Source organism: Brachycentrus maculatus, unplaced genomic scaffold (genome assembly GCF_059751285.1).
Source record: "Brachycentrus maculatus isolate JH-2025_06_01 unplaced genomic scaffold, ASM5975128v1 h1tg000363l, whole genome shotgun sequence".
Lineage (NCBI taxonomy): Eukaryota > Metazoa > Arthropoda > Insecta > Trichoptera > Brachycentridae > Brachycentrus > Brachycentrus maculatus.
The window spans coordinates 20,001-39,506 of NW_028281112.1; the positions used below are offsets into that span (position 1 = coordinate 20,001).

The window sequence follows — 19,506 nt, forward strand, 5'->3', positions numbered from 1 at the left end:
CAACAAAAGAAATATAATTTTCAATATGTCAAAATATTTACGTCATGCTCATATGTTATTGTTTTCGAAAACGCTCTGATATTAGTATTTTATTCATTTTAATTTATGTTCTATCTTATCTTGTGATATAAATGTATTGTTTCACCTGTGAACGCAGTGATTTTATTCATAGACGCGTTTCCATAGATTTTTCACGTGAATTAACCTAGAATAAGTGTCGAGATTTTTCTAAATTCGCAATGTCCGACGCCGAGTTGCCTCTGCCCAAGGCACAGATGCCCTCGTGTTGGGGCGACGATGTTCGGATGACGTCGCTTTTCGCGCCTTTCAGATTGAAAACGGTCAATCCGACGGATTACGAGTCCAAAATGAAGTTTTGGTCGGAGATGATCGGGAAATGGTGCAATTATAATGGGTCTTTCAACTACGATGACATCAAGAGCGCCTTCCAGAGGAAGGGGAAGTATCCCGCCTGCCTGGACGCTGTCATGGAGCAGATGATAACGTATGTATACTTATTTTTTGACATCTCATCTAAGATGAAGAAGAATATGAAAGTCTGGGCATTTACGGGGCTGACGGCCGTCGCAGGCTGGTTTAAGTGATCACTTTACACACGTGTAACATTCACCAATTCTACCCATTATTGACAACCACATCACTCAAATTCTTGGAAGTTCTGTACATATGAACCAATTTAGAAACCTTGTTCTTGAATCACTAGAACTTCACTAGAGACATCTATTGGTGAGATGTAAAGAAGCTTTTTTACTAAGCAGAAACTCTTATATTAGTATGTGAGGTCCGAATCCTGGATTATAATCACACACATGAGAAACGCCAGAAAATATCATTTTCATTTTTATTGTTTAAGCTTATAATTTGACCAGACAATTTATTTACAACATTTTGGGTGTGTCCAAATACTTGTTCACAAAATCTGGATTATCTCCAATTACAGGAGTTATTTTCATATTATTTTTGACATCTCATCAAATTCTTCCATATTCTTCTTCATCTTTGATTAGATGTCAAAAAATAATATGAAAATAACTCCTGTAATTGGAGATAATCCAGATTTTGTGAACAAGTATTTGGACACACTCAAAATGTTGTATGTATACTTGGTTTATAAGCATTATCGATAAAAATAAAGAATGGAAGCGAGTGTTTTTGCCTAGAATTTTCACTCATGAATTACATGAAATTACAGTAACTTTAAACATAAAGAGTAAATCCACTCACGAGTAGGCACAGGCTATGAAACTTATAAAGTTGAAGCCTGAGTAGGGACATGATATTCCATTATACCCTGGACTGGTATCTGAAGCGGAGGGCTGATCACCTTTCTATCATGTGTTAATGATCAAGATAACACTGCATTTGTATGATGCAGTGCCCTATGCACCATAGGGTGCAAATAAAGGTTTAAATGACAAATAAAAATAAAATAATAAAACACAAATATTTCTATTTTATTAATTGTTTCCGCATTAACTTTGTGGTAAGACATGTTACAATGATTAAAGAAAACACTTTGTTTTTTTACCACTTGAGTTTTATTATAGACTACATGTTTCAGAAGTTAAACTTCCATCATTCAGGTCTGTATAGTAACTAAAATATAAAATATAAAATTGTTCTATAAATAAGGAGAGGGGAAAGTAAGGAGAAGGGGTTAGTCAAGGGACGGAGTTTGAAAACAAAGGAAAAATGGAAAGCAATGGTGAAGAATTTTGAAACAATATATTATTTAATAAATTATTATTAGAATTCAGGTTTTTTTGTATTTCTAAATTTTCAAGATAATTCATAATTTGGCCTTTATATGGAACAAGGTGTAATAGTTTTAATTTATGAGAGTGAAATGAGTGATTAGTATCTATTATGTGATTTGCAAATTCCGAAAAATAATTACTAACAAGACCGCTATGATGTTCTTTAATTCTAATCTTTACATTTCTCGCAGTTATTTCTTATTATTTTTTGACATTTCATCAAAGATGAAGAAGAATATGGATGTTTGGGTATTTACGGGGCTGATGACCGTCATAGGCTGGTTTGAGTGATCATTAAAATAATAAAAAAAACCGCGACGCCAGATTCGCAGTCGAGCGTCCACCCGACTACACCTGTTATATTACCTGTCTATTTTTAGGGATGGATCGCTGGTGGACAGGTCGTGCGTGCAGCCGTCCAAGCAGGGGTGGGTCGGGTGGGGCTTCCGGCAAGTCCTGCGCCCGGCCTCCTGGGCGGCCAACACGCTGCTGTCCTGGAAGCCCGCGTTTGACAGGCAGAAGAAATACGTACACATGGAAGGCCTGAAGGTAAGGCTCCATATACACAACTCTTGCCTCTTTTACAAGGCATCAGGTTCGCGCCGCCCAGGACGACCACTGCTGACAATTCGTCGGCAGTTCTCGTCAGAACTTCGGGACGCGGATCTGACTTGGGAGGATGCAAGGGAGCTGGCAGCCGACAGAAAAGCCTGGAGACAGTTTGTGGACTCCATATGCTCCACCTAGGGAGCGGATATGGTTATTATTTTATTATATATATATATATATATATATATATATATATATATATATATATATATATATATATATATATATATATAATTTATTATTAGATTAAAACCAATATTTTTAGCTTTTCCACTTTTTTATTTGACCAGCGAACGGGTTTCGTCGTTACCGACATCATCAGACTGGTGATGTCGGTAACGACGAAACCCGGTCGCTGGTCAAATAAAAAAGTGGAAAAGCTAAAAATATTGGTTTTAATCTAATAATAAATTAAAAATGCAATTCCATCACCAAGTGTCAGTGGATAATATAAATCTATATATATATATATATATATATATATATATATATATATATATATATATATATATATATATATATATATATATATATATATATATATATATATATATATATATATATATGTGTATTATTTTTTGACATCTCATCAAAGATGAAGAAGAATATGGAAGTCTGGGCATTTACGGGGCTGACGACCGTCATAGGCTGGTTTAAGTGATCACTTTACACACGTTACGTAACATTCACCAATTCTACCCATTATTGACAACCACACTACTCAAATTCTTGGAAGTTCTATATATATGAACCAATTTCGAAACATTATTCTTGAATCACTAGAACTTCACTAGAGACTATGTTTGGTTAAGTGATCACTTTACACAGGTGTAACATTCACCAATTCCATATTCTTCTTCATCTACTTTGAAATAATGTAAAAAATAATTCCTAAATGGAGATAATCCAGATTCGTATTTGGACACACTCAAAATATATTAAATAAAAATTGGCCTTAAAGAGACCACATTTAGCAGGCGTAGCGCAAGTGATACGGCGCATAATATCGTAGTCATACAGGAGAAAGTGACCAAATGCATTGTTTTACAGAAACGTGATCATTGACTATTTGATATCTTACTAGCTTAATATTGCCCTGAAAACATCCGAAAGGATTTTAAACTTGGAAGTATAATATATTGACTTGGTAAAAATGACTAACTGCATTGATGTTTATTTTGTTGCCAAGCAAAAGTGACTTAAATGGCCCTCCTGAACATTTTACGTTTTGTTAGTTGGTCACTTTCTCCTGTACGACTACGATATACTCATTCCATCGGTGTTTCGGTATGTTCATGTGTGTTTATCCGTTGCAGAGTCAGTCCCTGGCGTTTCTGGCCTCTGTGGCTGACGAGGCAAAGATTGGAAGCCTGGACGAGCTCCGGATGGCTTCGAAGATGACTTCCGCCCGCGCGGACGTCGGCGACTCCCTGGAGCTCATGCTGGACTGGCTCCGGAGCCAGAACCTCGCCACCTGCAGCGCCGACGGGGAGCTCTTTAAACTGTGTAGGTATATTTATTGTAACTCCAGACAGTTGTAGTAGAATTCCATATTGAATTGTAGGGTAATATATCCAAAATTAAACAAGGTTTATTTGTATTTTTTTTTTGACACCTCATCAAAAATGAAGAAGAATATGGATGTCTGGGCATTTACGGGGCTGACGACCGTCATAGGCTGGTTTAAGTGATCACTTTACACACGTGTAACATTCACCAATTCTACCCATTATTGACAACCACACTACTCAAATTCCACAAGAAAATGATGGATGAAAATATTGATTATATCGGGTGTTATAAACACTTCACGAGTCTAACACAATCCTTTATAGGTTGAGTATGTTAAATTAGATATTCCTCCGAGTGATAATACCCTATTGTAAAAGGCCGTTGTGCCGTAGAAATGAATAAATAATAAATTATTTGGACACACTCACAATGTGGTTGATTTTTCTTTTTTTTTTATTAGAAAACCAATAGAATATTTCACAAAAATAACAAAATATAATACAATAAAAATTAAAATAACAATTCCAATTATAGGTTTCCACCTAAGTAATCTAAAAATAAAAAAATTCAAATAAACTGTCATAAAAGTATAAAACTATATAGTAAATTTCTTTATCAACTGGTCAAATTGACATCAAAACAATATTTCTTTTAAACGTATTAAAAGAAACATTATTGATGACTATTTCATCAAGCATTTCATTGCACATATCGCTCACTCCTTTCAAGAACGTCATAAATCAAAAATCGCCGATTTTCAGTTGTGCATGTTTTCGGAATGCCCAGAAAATGTACTATATCCCAGCAAAAGCGGCATATTTTTAACTTAATATTTACCCGCTACAGGGCAGAAAGTGTCGTTTTTGCATTTTGAATAAAAGGTAATGTTTAATTATTTTTTTAAATATACTAAGTATTTTTCATATGGAGAAATAACCTCATTAATTGATTCGGCAGTCACTTTGTGGTAAAATCTGTCAATTTTTAATTAGTGTTTTACTTAGTAAATACCACTTTTTCTTAAAATCTACTGTGACACGTGTTTCGATGAATTCCGCATCATACGGTGTTTAAAAATGACGCGGAATGCATCGAAACACGTGTCACAGAAGATTTTAAGAAATAGTGGTATTTACTAAGTAAAACATTAATTAAAAATGGAGAAATAACCTTCAGGTTTTACCTAAAAAGATCTGTTGCACAGTAAAAAGTTCAATAAGTGGCTTGATATTTATATTCAATACATTTTATTGTATTCTTAAACTATAAAAACGAACTCCTGAAAAATCAAGTATTTTGATTTATGACGTTCTTGAAAGGGTGAGCGATATCGCAGGCTCGCTTTAAAAATGAATTTTGATAAGGAGAGTGTCTGTGATTCCAGCTCTGAGCGCCAAGAGCCCTGTGCGGCCGCTCACGGAGGGGGAGATATGTCTCCCGCGGCTGGAGAAGGCCCGGGTGGCGATGGACGGCAACATCGCCAACATGAAGGACAAGTCTGCCGCCGCGAGGCTAGCAGCTAAGAGCTGCCTTGGTCGCGGAGACAGAACCGCCGTAAGTGGTATTTTCCATGTTCGCGGTATATTTTGCACATTTATTGTTCAAGTTGAACTAAACTCTTATAACATTTTGAGTGTGTCCAAATACTAGTTCACAAATCTGGATTATCTCCAATTATGTATAGGAGATTTTTTATATTATTTTTTGACATCTCATCAAAGATGAAGAATTCAATTCAATTCAATTTATTCAATAATTAATATATACATTACAAACAAACATTTAAGGCGTATACATTAAAAAAACAAATTAAAAATTACACAAGAAGACTCTTGTTAAAGGTGTAGAAGAATCTCGCTTCGGAAAACTCCTTCGGACACATGGAACAGATCAATATCCAATGTGATATTGTTCAACATAGCGGTAGCTCTTCCTACAGGCATAACCATCGGCAGGTTGGTCCTGTGTATAGGAATGGGAAACAATCTATGCCGACGCTGTCTTAGGTAACTATCGGGAACATACAGACCAATGTTCCGGATAATTTCAGGATTATCGATCATACCGCGCAACAATGGAAAAAAATGCGTAATCAAATACACATTCCTTCTAGTCTCTAAACTATTGTAGCCGAGCATACCCTGGAGGAACTGGGTCGGGTAGAGCCGAGGATAATAGCCGTACTCTCTCATGTAGAGATACCTCAGAAACTTCTTTTGGACTTTCTCTACCATAAGAGAGTACTTAAGCTCGTGTGGCCCCCAAATCATCGAGCCACTCTCGAGTCTACTTCTAGAATATGAAAGCCTGGGCATTTACAGGCTGGTTTAACTGATCACTTTACACGCGTGTAACATTCCCCAATTCTACCCATCATTGACAAGCACACTACTCAAATTCTTGGAAGTTCAATATGAATGAACCAATTTTGAAATGTAATCAATAATCGTAACATGTGATTATAATCCAGGATTCGGACCTCACATACTAATAAAATAGTTTCTGCTCTTCAAGAATAAAAAGCTTCTTTTCATCTCACCAATAGATGTCTCTAGTGAAGTTCTAGTAATTCATGAACAGTGTTTCAAAATTGGTTCATATATATAGAAGTTCCAAGAATTTGAGTAGTGTGGTTGTCAATAATGGGTAGAATTGGTGAATCAGCAATTATATTCAGTTGTATTAAATATGTTAAAGTGATCATTTAAACCTGCCTATAACGGTGTCCGCCTCCGTAGTGTAATGGTCAGCACGCTCGGCTACCGTTTTGGAGGTCCCGGGCTCGATTCCCAAGGGGGGTAAAATAAATATAAGTGATTTTTTCACTGTAATATTTATTCAATATTACCCTGGACTGGTACCTGAAGCGGTGGGCTGATCACCTTTCCTTCATGTGTAAACGATCAAGATAACTCTGCGTTTATATGACACAGTGCCCTATGCACCATTGGGGTGCAGAAAAGGGTTTTATTATATTATTATTATTCTGCACAGGTCAGAGTTGCGATATATTTTTTTTGAAAATGCATTTTTCAACAACAGCGCATTGCCCCTTGAGACATTCAAACTTTCCCGCGTGGGTTATTATCTGTTGGGTAATATATACAAAATAAAACAAGGTTTTTGTTGGATTGAATTCTACATTTATTTATGTATATCTTAATACGTGACGCGTTTTCTCTTCTTAGGACATTATCAAACACTTGAGTGTTTGATAATGTCCTAAGAAGACGAAACGCGTCACGTATTAACCTTTTAACCACATTAACTTTCTTCCTGAGAGACGCCCGTGCGCGGCGGTATTTCGCCATTTTTTAAATGATTACTTTTATCATGTATTTAGTTAAGAAACGATTTATTTTCCTAAACAAAAACGTTCAATGGGATTCATTGTGCCTTTTTGGTACTCTATAATACACTTGTGTCACATTATTCTTGAAATATATCGTAATATAAACAAATAAGATCGTAATATAAATAAATCAAAGCACGCATCGTGTGTCACTCTTACCCACTGGCGATGCGTAGCGTCGAGAGTGAGACAGATATAGGGCATGATTATGGCGCGGACTAATTACCGACCTCGAGAAAAATCAGGGATCTGTTCTTTTATTTATCCTTGTGATGTTACAAATTATTAGTCAGATATTTCAACAGATGTCATAAGGCCAAGGATTGACGTATTATTTTATCCAAAGTTCCACACCATGAAAAAATCCCTCCAAGTTGAACTGAGGTTCGAAACTTGGAGCAAAGTAAAAACGCATACGCTTATGTCAGCCGCGTATGGGGCATGTTTTGTTAAAACACATACGGTAGTGCGAGCCGCGTGGATCCGGTTAAGATATACATTAATAAATGTAGAATTCAAACCAACAAACCTTGTTTTATTTTGGATATATTACCCAACCATTTAATATGGAATTCTACCAACTGTCTGCAGTTACAATAAATAAATACCGCTCTAGTTGGTGCGTAGTGCTGACTTGGAGGGTGTACCAAAACCGACGTTACGCATCATTTTCAGGCCATGGGACACTTGCGGCAGAAGAAGCTGTTGGAGACGAGGATGGAGAAGGCGCTGAACAGCCACGAGTCCATCTGCCACCTCATCGACTCCGTCAGACAGGCGCACAGCGACTCGGAGATATATGACGCCTTCAAGTAACCACATTTTTTTGTTTGTTTTTTAAATAAAATAGAAACATATCACTCACTCCTTTCAACAACGTCATATATCAAAAATCGACAATTTTTACCCCTCCCTCAGACGAATGTGTGGAAAATCATTGTATGACAGAATTAAAAACGAAGATGTAAGAAAGGAATGTTAGGCTGAATGAGGAATAATTGAAAAGATTAGGAAGAGTTCTTTATGGTGGTATGGACTTGTGGAGCGAATGGATAACGAGAGAATGACTAAGAAAATATATGGGGCGAATGTGAGAGGGAAAACAGAACGAGGACGACCGAAAAAGACTCGGCACGATCAGGTCAATCAGAACCTGGCGGTGTCAAAAGTCTGCGGAGGGCATGTATGACTAGGTGCATGGATGTGAAGGTGGCGAGGAGTGTATGTCAGGACAGAAAAGTTTGGCGTTCCATTCTCTTTGCCTACCACTGCGGAGAAACGGCGTGATGGTAGTAGTAGTAGTAGTAGTCAATTTTCAGTTGTGCATGTTTTGGGAGTGCCCAGAAAATGTACTATATCCCAGCAAAAGCGGCATATTTTTAACTTAATATTTACCCGCTACAGGGCAGTCAAGACATTATCAAACACTGCTAGTGTTTGATAATGTCTTAATAAGAGAAAACGCGTCACGTATTAACATATACATAAATAAATGTAGAATTCAATCCAATAAACCTTGTTAAATTTTGGATATATATTACCCAAAAATTAAAAATATTAAGACTTGATGCAAGCATATCAACACCAAATTTTAGCTGCAGCTGAAAGAAAATGACCTCTTTCAAGGCGTTTGTTTACGAACGACGCAGTGTTGCCAGATCCCGAGTTACGAACAAATTCCCGGAGGTTAATTGCCACACTTCCTATGTTTGCAGGACCGGATTGGGAGCCCTGAAGATCACCATGAAGCAGACGGGTCTTGAAGAGGATAACGTGATGGACACCATGGATGAAATCAAAGATGTGAGTTTGCTACTGCTTTCCGGAACAAACTTCATAGCCTATGGTTGAAATTTATGAGTATTTATAAACAGAAATGCAGTGGAACCTCCCGTAACGGGAATAATTCCTTCCAGAATATTCTGTTATGTGAAAAAATATGAAAAAAAACTTAAAAATAGGTTTATTATTTAAAATGATGGCAAGTAACTCATTATTTATTTCCAACATTTTGAGTGTGTCCAAATACTTGTTCACAAAATCTGGATTATCTCCAATTACAGGAGTTATTTTCATATTATCTTTTGACATCTCATCAAAGATGAAGAAGAATATGGAAGTCTGGACATTTACGGGGCTGACGACCGTCATAGGCTGGTTTAAGTGATCACTTTACTTTTGCGTTTATTTTCTGGCGTTCCTCATGTCGCTCACTCCTTTCAAGAACGTCATAAATCAAAATACTTGATTTTTCAGGAGAACGATTTTAAAGTTTAAAAATATAACACAATGTATTCAAAATAAATATCAAGCCACTTATTGAACTTTTTACTGTGCAACAGATCTTTTTAGGTAAAACCTGAAGGTTTTTTCTACATTTGAAAAATATTTAATTTATTTATAAAAATGTTTTTGCATTTTCTTCAAAATGCAAAAACTACATTTTCTGCCCTGTAGCGGTTAAATATTAAGTTAAAAATATGCCGCTTTTGCTGGGTTATAGTACATTTTCTGGGCATTCCGAAAACATGCACAACTGAAAATTTACAATTTTTGATTTATGACGTTCTTGAAAGGAGTGAGCGATGTGTGTGATTATAATCCCGGATTCGGACCTCACATACTAATATAAGAGTTTCTGCTTAGTAAAAAGCTTCTTTACATCTCACCAATAGATGTCTCTGGTTAAAAGGTTAACACTGTCTATAACATATCTCTTTTTAAATTTAAATTAAATGTTTTTCTTCCAGTGTTTGGATACGTACAGCGATATCGAGGACGCCATCTCTCAGCCCATCGGGATGACCTTTGACAAGGAGGAGCTGGAGAGGGAGCTCCGGGATCTGGTGATGAGTGACACTGGTGACGAGAATGGCACCGGCGGTGACAAGAGCGCCGTTGACGAAGAGGACATGTTCCCGTCCCTGCCCGCAGTCCCGGACACCAAGATCAAACCGGGAATCGGTATTAAAAATTCAATAATTCACATCACCTTTTTGCAAATATGATACAGTGGAAGCCCGGATATCCGGACTAATTGTAACTGTCGCCTGTTAGAATTTGGGAATTAGTTACACTGTACATACATCGCTCACTCCTTTCAAGAACGTCATAAATCAAAAAACTTGATTTTTCAGGAGAACGTTTTTAACTTTTTAACCACGTTAACTTTGTTCCTGAGAGACGCCCGTGCGCGGCGGTATTTTGCCGTTTTTTAAATGATTACTTTTATCATGTATTTAGTTAAGAAACTATTTATTTTCCTAAACAAAAACGTTCAATGGGATTCATTGTGCCTTTGTTATTGTGCCCATTGTGCCTTTTTGGTACTCTATAATACACGTGTGTCACATTATTCTTGAAATATATCGTAATATAAACAAATAAGATCGTAACATAAATAAATCAAAGCACGCATCGTGTGTCACTCTTACCCGCTGGCGATGCGTAGCGTCGAGAGTGAGACAGATATAGGGCATGATTACGGCGCGGACTAATTACCGACCGCAAGAAAAATGAAGGATCTGTTCTTTTATTTATCCTTGTGATGTTACAAATTATTAGTCAGATATTTCAACAGAAGTCATAAGGCCGAGGATTGACGTATTATTTTATCCAAATTTCCACACCATGAAAAAATCCCTCCAAGTTGAACTGAGGTTCGAAACTTGGAGTAAAGTAAAAACACATACAGTTATGTCAGCCGCGTACGGGGAATGTTTTGTGAAAACACATACGGTTATGCGAGCCGCGTGGATCCGGTTAAAGTTTAAAAATATAATACAACTTATTAAAAATAAATATCAAGTCACTTAATTAAGTTTTACTGCGCAACAGATCTTTTTAGGTATAACCTGAAGGTGTTTTCTCCATTTGAAAAATATTTAGTATGTTAAAAAAATAATTAAACAATACCTGTTCTTCAAAATACAAAAACAACACTTTCTGCCCTGTAGCGGGTAAATATTAAGTTAAAAATATGCCTCTTTTGCTGGGATATAGTACATTTTCTGGGCATCTCTCAATTTTTGATTTACGACGTTCTTGAAAGGAGTGAGCGACATGTGGTCTACATGTTGTCACATAGTACTTTCCTTGTTCATTGGGCTCTAGTGTTACATTTATATGTACAATGCACACCTCTGCACATACATAGTGGAACTCCAGAAGTCTGAACTAATTGTGGCTGTGGCCTGTTGGGGTTTGGGAATTAGTAATTCAGTCCATACATTATTATACAACATTTTGAGTGTGTCCAAATACTTGTTCACAAAATCTGGATTATCTCCAATTACAGGAGTTATTTTCGTATTATTTATTTTATTTTATTTTATTATTTTTATTTTTTTTTTATTATTTTTTTTTTTTAATTATAAGCTTAATAATAAAAATGAAAATGGTATTTTCTGGCGTTTCTCATGTGTGTGATTATAATCCAGGATTCGGACCTCACATACTGATATAAGAGTTTCTGCTTAGTAAAAAGCTTCTTTACATCTCACCAATAGATGACTCTAGTGAAGTCCTAGTGATTCATGAACAAGGTTTCTAAATTGGTTCATATATATAGAACTTCCAAGAATTTGAGTAGTGTGGTTGTCAATAATGGGTAGAATTGGTGAATGTTACACGTGTGTAAAGTGATCACTTAAACCAGCCTATGACGGTCGTAAGCCCCGTAAATGCCCAGACTTCCATATTCTTCTTCATCTTTGATGAGATATCAAAAAATAACATTATTATACAGACCTGAATGATGGAAGTTTAACTTCTGAAACATGTAGTCTATAATAAAACTCTACATGTTGTCACATAGTGCTATCCCATCATAGCGGTCTTGTTAGTAATCATTTTTCGGAATTTGCAAATCACATAATAGATACTGATCACTCATTTCACTCTCATAAATTAAAATTATTACACCTTGTTCCATATAAAGGCCAAATTATGAATTATCTTGAAAATTTTGAAATCCAAAAAAAACCTGAATTCTAATAATAATTTATTAAATAATATATTGTTTCAAAATTCTTCACCTTTGCTTTCCATTTTTCCTTTGTTTTCAAACTCCGCCCCTTGACTAACCCCTTCCCCTTACTTTCCCCTCTCCTTATTTATAGAACAATTTTATATTTTAGTTTGTCCGCCTCCGTAGTGTAATGGTCAGCACGCTCGGCTACCGTTCTGGAGGTCCCGGGTTCGATTCCCACTGGGGTAAAATAAATATTAGTGATTTTTTCACTGTCATATTTATTCAATATTACTGGTACCTGGACTGGTACCTGCAGCGGAGGGCTGATCACCTTTCCTTCATGTGTAAACGATCAAGATAACACTGCGTTTATATGACGCAGTGCCCTATGCACCATTGGGGTGCGGATAAGGGTTTTATTTATATATATATTTTAGTTATTATACAGACCTGAATGATGGAAGTTTAACTTCTGAAACATGTAGTCTATAATAAAACTCAAGTGGTAAAAAACAAGTGTTTTCTTCAATCATCGTGACATGTCTTACCACAAAGTTAATGCCGAAACAATACTACTACTACTACTACTACCATCACGCCGTTTCTCCGCAGGGGTAGGCAGAGAGAAACAATAAATAAAATAATAGTACTATCCTTGTTCGTTGGTCTACTGAACTACTAAATGAAGCTGTTCCTTCCAAAATATATGGACATTATTTGTTACTTTTTACTAATATTCAGTACTCCAGCAGCAATACAGGTACAGTTCTATAGCCAGAAGGAGCGCGTTGTGTATTATGTGCAATGTGTATTTGATGAGGCACTTCTACCCATTGTTGCGCGGTATGATGGATAATCCTGACACTATCCGGAGCATCGGTCTGCATGTTCCCGATAGTAACCTAAGACAGCGTCGGCATAGATTGTTTCACATTCCTATACACAGGACCAACCTGCCGATGGTTACGCCTGTAGGAAGAGCTACCAGTTCCTCCAGGGTATGCTCGGCTACAACAGTCTAGAGACTAGAAGGAATGTGTATTTGATGAGGCATTTCTATCCATTGTTGCGCGGTATGATGGATAATCCTGAAACTATCCGGAGCATCGGTCTGTATGTTCCCGATAGTAACCTAAGACAGCGTCGGCATAGATTGTTTCCCATTCCTATATACAGGACCAACCTGCCGATGGTTATGCCTGTAGGAAGATATGCTGAACAACACCTGTTCCATGTGCCTGAGGGGGTATTCCCATAACGGATTCTTCCACATCTTTAACAAGAGTCTCCTTGCTAACTTTTCTATTTATGTTTTTAATGTATACGCCTCAAATATTTCTTTGCACTGTTTATCGTAGTCATACAGGAGAAAGTGACCAAGTGCATTTTGTACAAAAACGTGATTATGGACTATTTGATATCTTACTTACTTACTTATAACCCTTATCCGCATCCAATGGTGCATAGGGCACTGCATCGAATTGACGTAGTGTTATCTTGATCATTACTTACATGAAGGCAAGGTGATCACTCTTGCGCTTCAGAAACCAGTCCAGGGTAATATTAAATAAATATTACAGTGTAAAATCGCTAATATTTATTTTTACCCTCCCTGGGAATCGAACCTGGGACCTCCAGCACGGTAGCTAAACACGCTGACCATTACACCACGGAGGCGGACAAAATCTGACAAAGGCGGACAAAATTTGATATCTTACTAGCTTTATATTGCCCTGAAAAAATCCCAAAGCGATTTTAAACTTGTAAGTATAATATATTGACTTGGTAAAAATGACTAACTGCATTGATGTTTATTTTGTTGCCAAGCAAAAGTGACTTAAATGGCCCTCCTGAACATTTTACCTTTTGTTAGTTGGTCACTTTCTCCTGTATGACTACAATATATTAATTTTTTGAATTAATTGAATTGAAATGAATTGAATGTGTTGTATTTCCTTTCAGGTATCAAAGACGACGTTGAAAAACGGAAGAAGCTGGTTCTAGAAGCTGCCGAGGGTGAAGACTTCCATCAAAATATGGAGAAGCGACTTCAAAACTTGAGGATATCTACGAACAAGCCTTGAATATTGATAACTTGATCTTTTGTTGATGTATGTAACATGTAGCTCACTCCTTTCAAGAACGTCATAAATAAAAAATCGTCAATTTTCAGTTGTGCATGTTTTCGGAATGCCCAGAAAATGTACTGTGTCCCAGCAAAAGAGGCATATTTTAAACTTAATATTTACCTGCTACAGGGCAGAAAGTGTTGTTTTTGCATTTTGAAGAAAAGGTATCGTTTAATTATTTTTTTAAATATACTAAATATTTTTCGAATGGAGAAAATACCTTCAGGTTTTACCTAAAAAGATCTGTTGCACAGTAAAAAGTTCAATAAGTGGCTTGATATTTATTTTTAATACATTGTGTTATATTTTTAAACTTTAAAAACGTTCTCCTGAAATATCAAGTTTTTTTATTTATGACATTCTTGAAAGAAGTGAGCGAAATGTGAATGATATATATTATTTAATTGTGTAAAAATAACCCCTAATTGGACATAATCCGCCTCCGCCTCTGTGGTGTAATGGTCAGCACGCTCGGCTATTGTACTAGAGGTCCCGGGTTCAATTCCCAGGATAGGGGCAGTCAAATAAGTAATGTTTTCACTATAATATTTATTCAATATTTTTTAAATAAATAAAAAAATATTTGTGTTTTTATTATTTACACAAATATTTAAATTTCATATTATTTCTGTGAGCCTAAGCGCCTCATTATTAGAAATAGGTATCAAATTGTGGTAGAGTGGGTTCCAACCGAGAAACTCTGACTCGAGAGTCCGCGACACTAACCACGGGACCACGACACGACGCATATTACCCCGGACTGGTACCTTGAACGTAACATATGAAGGAAAGGTGAGGACTGTTCACCTCTCCTTCATGTGCTATAACGATCGAGATAACACTGCGTGCCCTATGCACCATTGGGTGCAGATACGGGCTAGAAAGACATAATACAGATTTGTGAACAATTATTTGGACACACTCAAAATGTTGTAAATAAATTACCTGGTCAAATTATAAGCTGAAATAAATTTTTTAAATCACCTTTCCTTCATGTGTTATAACGATCGAGATAACACTGCGTGCCCTATGCACCATTGGGTGCAGATAAGGGCTAGAAGGACATAATACAGATTTGTGAACAATTATTTGGACACACTCAAAATGTTGTAAACAAATTACCTGGTCAAATTATAAGCTGAAATAATTTTTTTTTTTAAATATTTTCAAGCGTTTCTCATCTACTTATATATAATCCAGGATATATATTCACTGATTTGGCGTTTTATTTGTAAAATTCCATTTTATTTTATGTATTAATTTTTAAATCAAACACAAATTTTTTGAGTCTACTAAGTTGTATTTTATTGTTAACCTTTTAACCGCGTTAACTTTGTTCCTAAGAGACGCCCGTGCGCGGCGGTATTTCGCCGTTTTTCAAATGATTACTTTTATCATGTATTTAGTTAAAAAACGATTTATTTTCCTAAACAAAAACGTTCAATGGGATTCATTGTGCCTTTTTGGTACTCTATAATACACGTGTCACATTATTCTTGAAATATATCGTAATATAAACAAATTAGATCGTAACATAAATAAATCAAAGCACGCATCGTGTGTCACTCTTACCCACTGGCGATGCGTAGCGTCGAGAGTGAGACAGATATAGGGCATGATTATGGCGCGGACTAATTACCGACCGCAAGAAAAATCAGGGATCTGTTCTTTTATTTATCCTTGTGATGTTACAAATTATTAGTCAGATATTTCAACAGATGCCATTAGGCCAAGGATTGACGTATTATTTTATCCAAAGTTCCACACCATGAAGAAATCCCTCCAAGTTGAACTGAGGTTGGAAACTTGGAGCAAAGTAAAAACACAAACGCTTATGTCAGCCGCGTATGGGGCATGTTTTGTTAAAACACATACGGTTATACGAGCCGCGTGGATCCGGAAAAAAAACACATAAATTAATATTGTGACAATTGTTTCGCCTAGTTATGGCATTTTCAAACGAATGTCTTCGTTCGAATGATATAATAATAGAATGATTTAAAAATTATTACATAAAATAATCCAGGATTTTTACCAAATTTGTAAGTAATAATAAAAGTATTTTAAGGGGCCTATTTTTAAGAAATTAACACTATCGGTGCGATCCTCAAAGCCTTCTGTCAATGCTTTAAAATAATATTTTTTAAAGTATTTTTACATTGTAAGATAGATTTTCTCATTTGGTATTTGAACTTTATAATTTCGGGTACAAATTGTATTAAAATTAATACATATCGCCCACTCCTTTCAAGAACGTCATAAATCAAAAATCGTCAATTTTCAGTTGTGCATGTTTTCGGAATGCCCAGAAAATTTACTACATCCCAGCAAAAGCGGCATATTTTTAACTTAATATTTACCCGCTACAGGGCAGAAAGTCTTGTGTTTGCATTTTGAAGAAAAGGTATTGTTCAATAATTTTTTTTTAAATAAACTTAATATTTTTCAAATGGAGAAAAAACCTTCAGGTTTTACCTAAAAAGATCTGCTGCACAGTAAAAAGTTCAATAAGTGGCTTGATATTTATTTTTAATACATTGTTTTATATTTTTAAACTTTAAAAACGTTCTCCTGAAAAATCAAGTTTTTTTATTTATGACGTTCTTGAAAGGGGTGAGCGATATTATAAAAAATGGTCATAATTTTTATACTACAGCAAGACTTCTATAATCCGAATGCCGAATATTTACCCTCTGTTCGGACTAGTGGAGCGTTCGGATTACAGTACAGAGCATCTGTAAGGTATTTTTATCAAATATGACAACTATATTGTGAAATTTTAAATGTATTTATTAAACTTTTAACCTTCCCCTCCCGGTGATATGTATTTACTACAACTCCACTTTAAAAATGAGAATATCAATATAAAATATTATTACGGGGCTCGGGTATAGGTAATAATAACTCGTAGTTAGGATGCAATCGGTTTATTCAACAGGTCGCCATGACAGTACAATAACAAGTGTGTGCAGGAGATGCTGCATTCGTCTTATGGTTTCTAGTTGAATACCACTTTAATTTATCAGAAGGGAAGCAAGATGAAAGCGGATTACTTTTAACACAAATTTATTCAGTTCTATCGAATTACAATCAAGAAAATACTTAAGAATAATCGCGTGATTCTAATATGAGAACAGTTGAAGTACGTGTCGATCTGAGGACGGGCGGCGACGAAGTGTAACGGGCTCGCTTCCGTTCGTTGCGGGCCTCGTGTAGGGAGCTCGCTATTTCACTCGATTTGAGTTGCCATAGTCGATGTGTGGGTTGCCACAGTCTCATAAGGGATATAACGTAAACATTCCCCGCGTACGTTGCGCCCCTAGCGGGCGCACAGGGTCATAGTTCATGTTGCTAGAATTATTGCGCAATTTCAGTATTCCTCCGTAATATAATCATGTACTACATGAAAGTATTATAATATAAAGTAATTCATTTGCAGCGACGGAAATAAATACTTTGTGAAAAAATCGGGGATAGAATCACCAATACACAAATGTTTCTCAGTGTGTGCTGTGCTTTGTGTATAGGCACGTTTACTGCGCCAGTAGTGCGCAGATCGTCTTGAGCGGCGGTCGTGTCGCTACGCCAGCTATTGCGGCTACTAGCGAATAATTTTTTCTCATTTTCAGATAGATACTTACCAGAGCTAACATTACAAAATTGTTACATTTAAACTTTGACTATGGTCAATAAAAGCAAAATTTAAAAATATTCACATTTTTCCCGTTTTTAAACCGCATTTTCATATGGTGTACAAAATACATATCACGCGGAAGTTTTTAGCACCGTAAGGGAAGGGTTAATGATATCCTTCTAGTGGCATCTGTGGGCAAAAGCCTAAAGTTATATCGCCCTGATTGTTTATATGTATGTATATATTTTGTGTATAATATTGAAATAAAAAAAAACATATTTTTTATTTATTTGTCTTTTAAACTGTTACCGTTCTGGAGGTCCCGGGTTCGATTCCCAAGGGGGGTAAAATAAATATAAGTGATTTTTTTCACTGTCATATTTATTCAATATTACCCTGGACTGGTACCTGAAGCGGAGGGCTGATCACCTTTCCTTCATGTGTAAACGATCAAGATCAACACTGCGTTTATATGACGCAGTGCCCTATGCACCATTGGGGTGCGGATAAGGGTTTTATTATTATTATTATTTAAACTGTTATCTATCATCTTCTAAAATGATAGATGTGCCTAGAAAGACTTGACACAACCAAATTAGTCAAAACCCAGAATCTGGTCAGGTCAAAAGCCTTCGTAATAGTATGACTACTATTGGTGTAGTCTACAATACCAGGCATGTCTAAATCGCGGCCTGCGAGAATTTTTTTTCCGCCTGCGGGATATTTTTTATTTATTTTAATTTTTCATTGAAATTATTTTTTTTTACGGGAACTACTTGACTATTTGATATCTTACTAGCTTAATATTGCCCTGAAAACATCCCAAAGGATTTTAAACTTGGAAGTATAATATATTGACTTGGTAAAATTGACTAACTGCATTGGTGTTTATTTTGTTGCCAAGCAAAAGTGACTTAAATGGCCCCCCTGGACATTTTACGTTTTGTTAGTTAGTCACTTTCTCCTGTACGACTGCGATATGATATTCTTCTACAAAATGATCAAGTTGGATCTACTGTACCTCATGTGACTGTCTTTGATAGTAAATTATTCACTTAAAGTTGTATAAAAATTAAAATCATTTTTTAGTTTTTTGATGCGGCCCGCCGGCGTGCCCAAAATACCTTATGCGGTGCCTTTTGCGTTTGTCACTTCTGGTCTATACTGTAGTGGAAGTTATGAGTGTATGTTGTGACGATCGTAAGCCCAGACTTCCATATTCTTCTTCATATCGCTCACTCCTTTCAAGAACGTCATAAATCAAAAATCGACAATTTTCACTTGTGTATGTTTTCGGAATGCCCAGAACATGTACTACATCCCAGCAAAAGCGGCATATTTTTAACTTAATATTTACCCGCTACAGGGCAGAAAGTGTTGTTTTTGCATTTCGAAGAAAAGGTATTGTTTAATTTTTTTTTTTTAAATATACTAAATATTTTTCAAATGGAGAAAAAAACCTTCAGGTTTTACCCAAAAATATTTGTTGCACAGTAAAATGTTCAATAAGTGGCTTGATA

General features: G+C 36.0%; 1 protein-coding gene across 2 annotated transcripts in view; it reads left to right on the top strand.

Moving 5' to 3' along the window:
* Positions 1–18,269, top strand: part of LOC148303529 (charged multivesicular body protein 7-like) — an 18,274-nt gene extending 5 nt beyond the window's left edge. The window contains exons 1-9 of one of the 2 annotated variants that reach the window (XR_015838473.1): positions 1–505; positions 2,159–2,327; positions 3,704–3,893; positions 5,284–5,453; positions 7,927–8,063; positions 8,967–9,054; positions 10,002–10,215; positions 14,186–14,605; positions 16,849–18,269. The exon at positions 1–505 is cut by the window's left edge and continues 5 nt beyond it. Coding sequence is in view for 1 of the 2 variants with exons in the window: in XM_088269809.1 (XP_088125935.1) it covers positions 240–505; positions 2,159–2,327; positions 3,704–3,893; positions 5,284–5,453; positions 7,927–8,063; positions 8,967–9,054; positions 10,002–10,215; positions 14,186–14,307 (1,356 nt within the window). In the remaining variant the exon portion in view is untranslated. Of the gene's footprint in view, positions 506–2,158; positions 2,328–3,703; positions 3,894–5,283; positions 5,454–7,926; positions 8,064–8,966; positions 9,055–10,001; positions 10,216–14,185; positions 14,629–16,848 lie in introns of those variants that run through there. The other variant, XM_088269809.1, reaches the window with a different exon arrangement.
* The last annotated feature ends 1,237 nt before the right edge of the window (positions 18,270–19,506 follow it).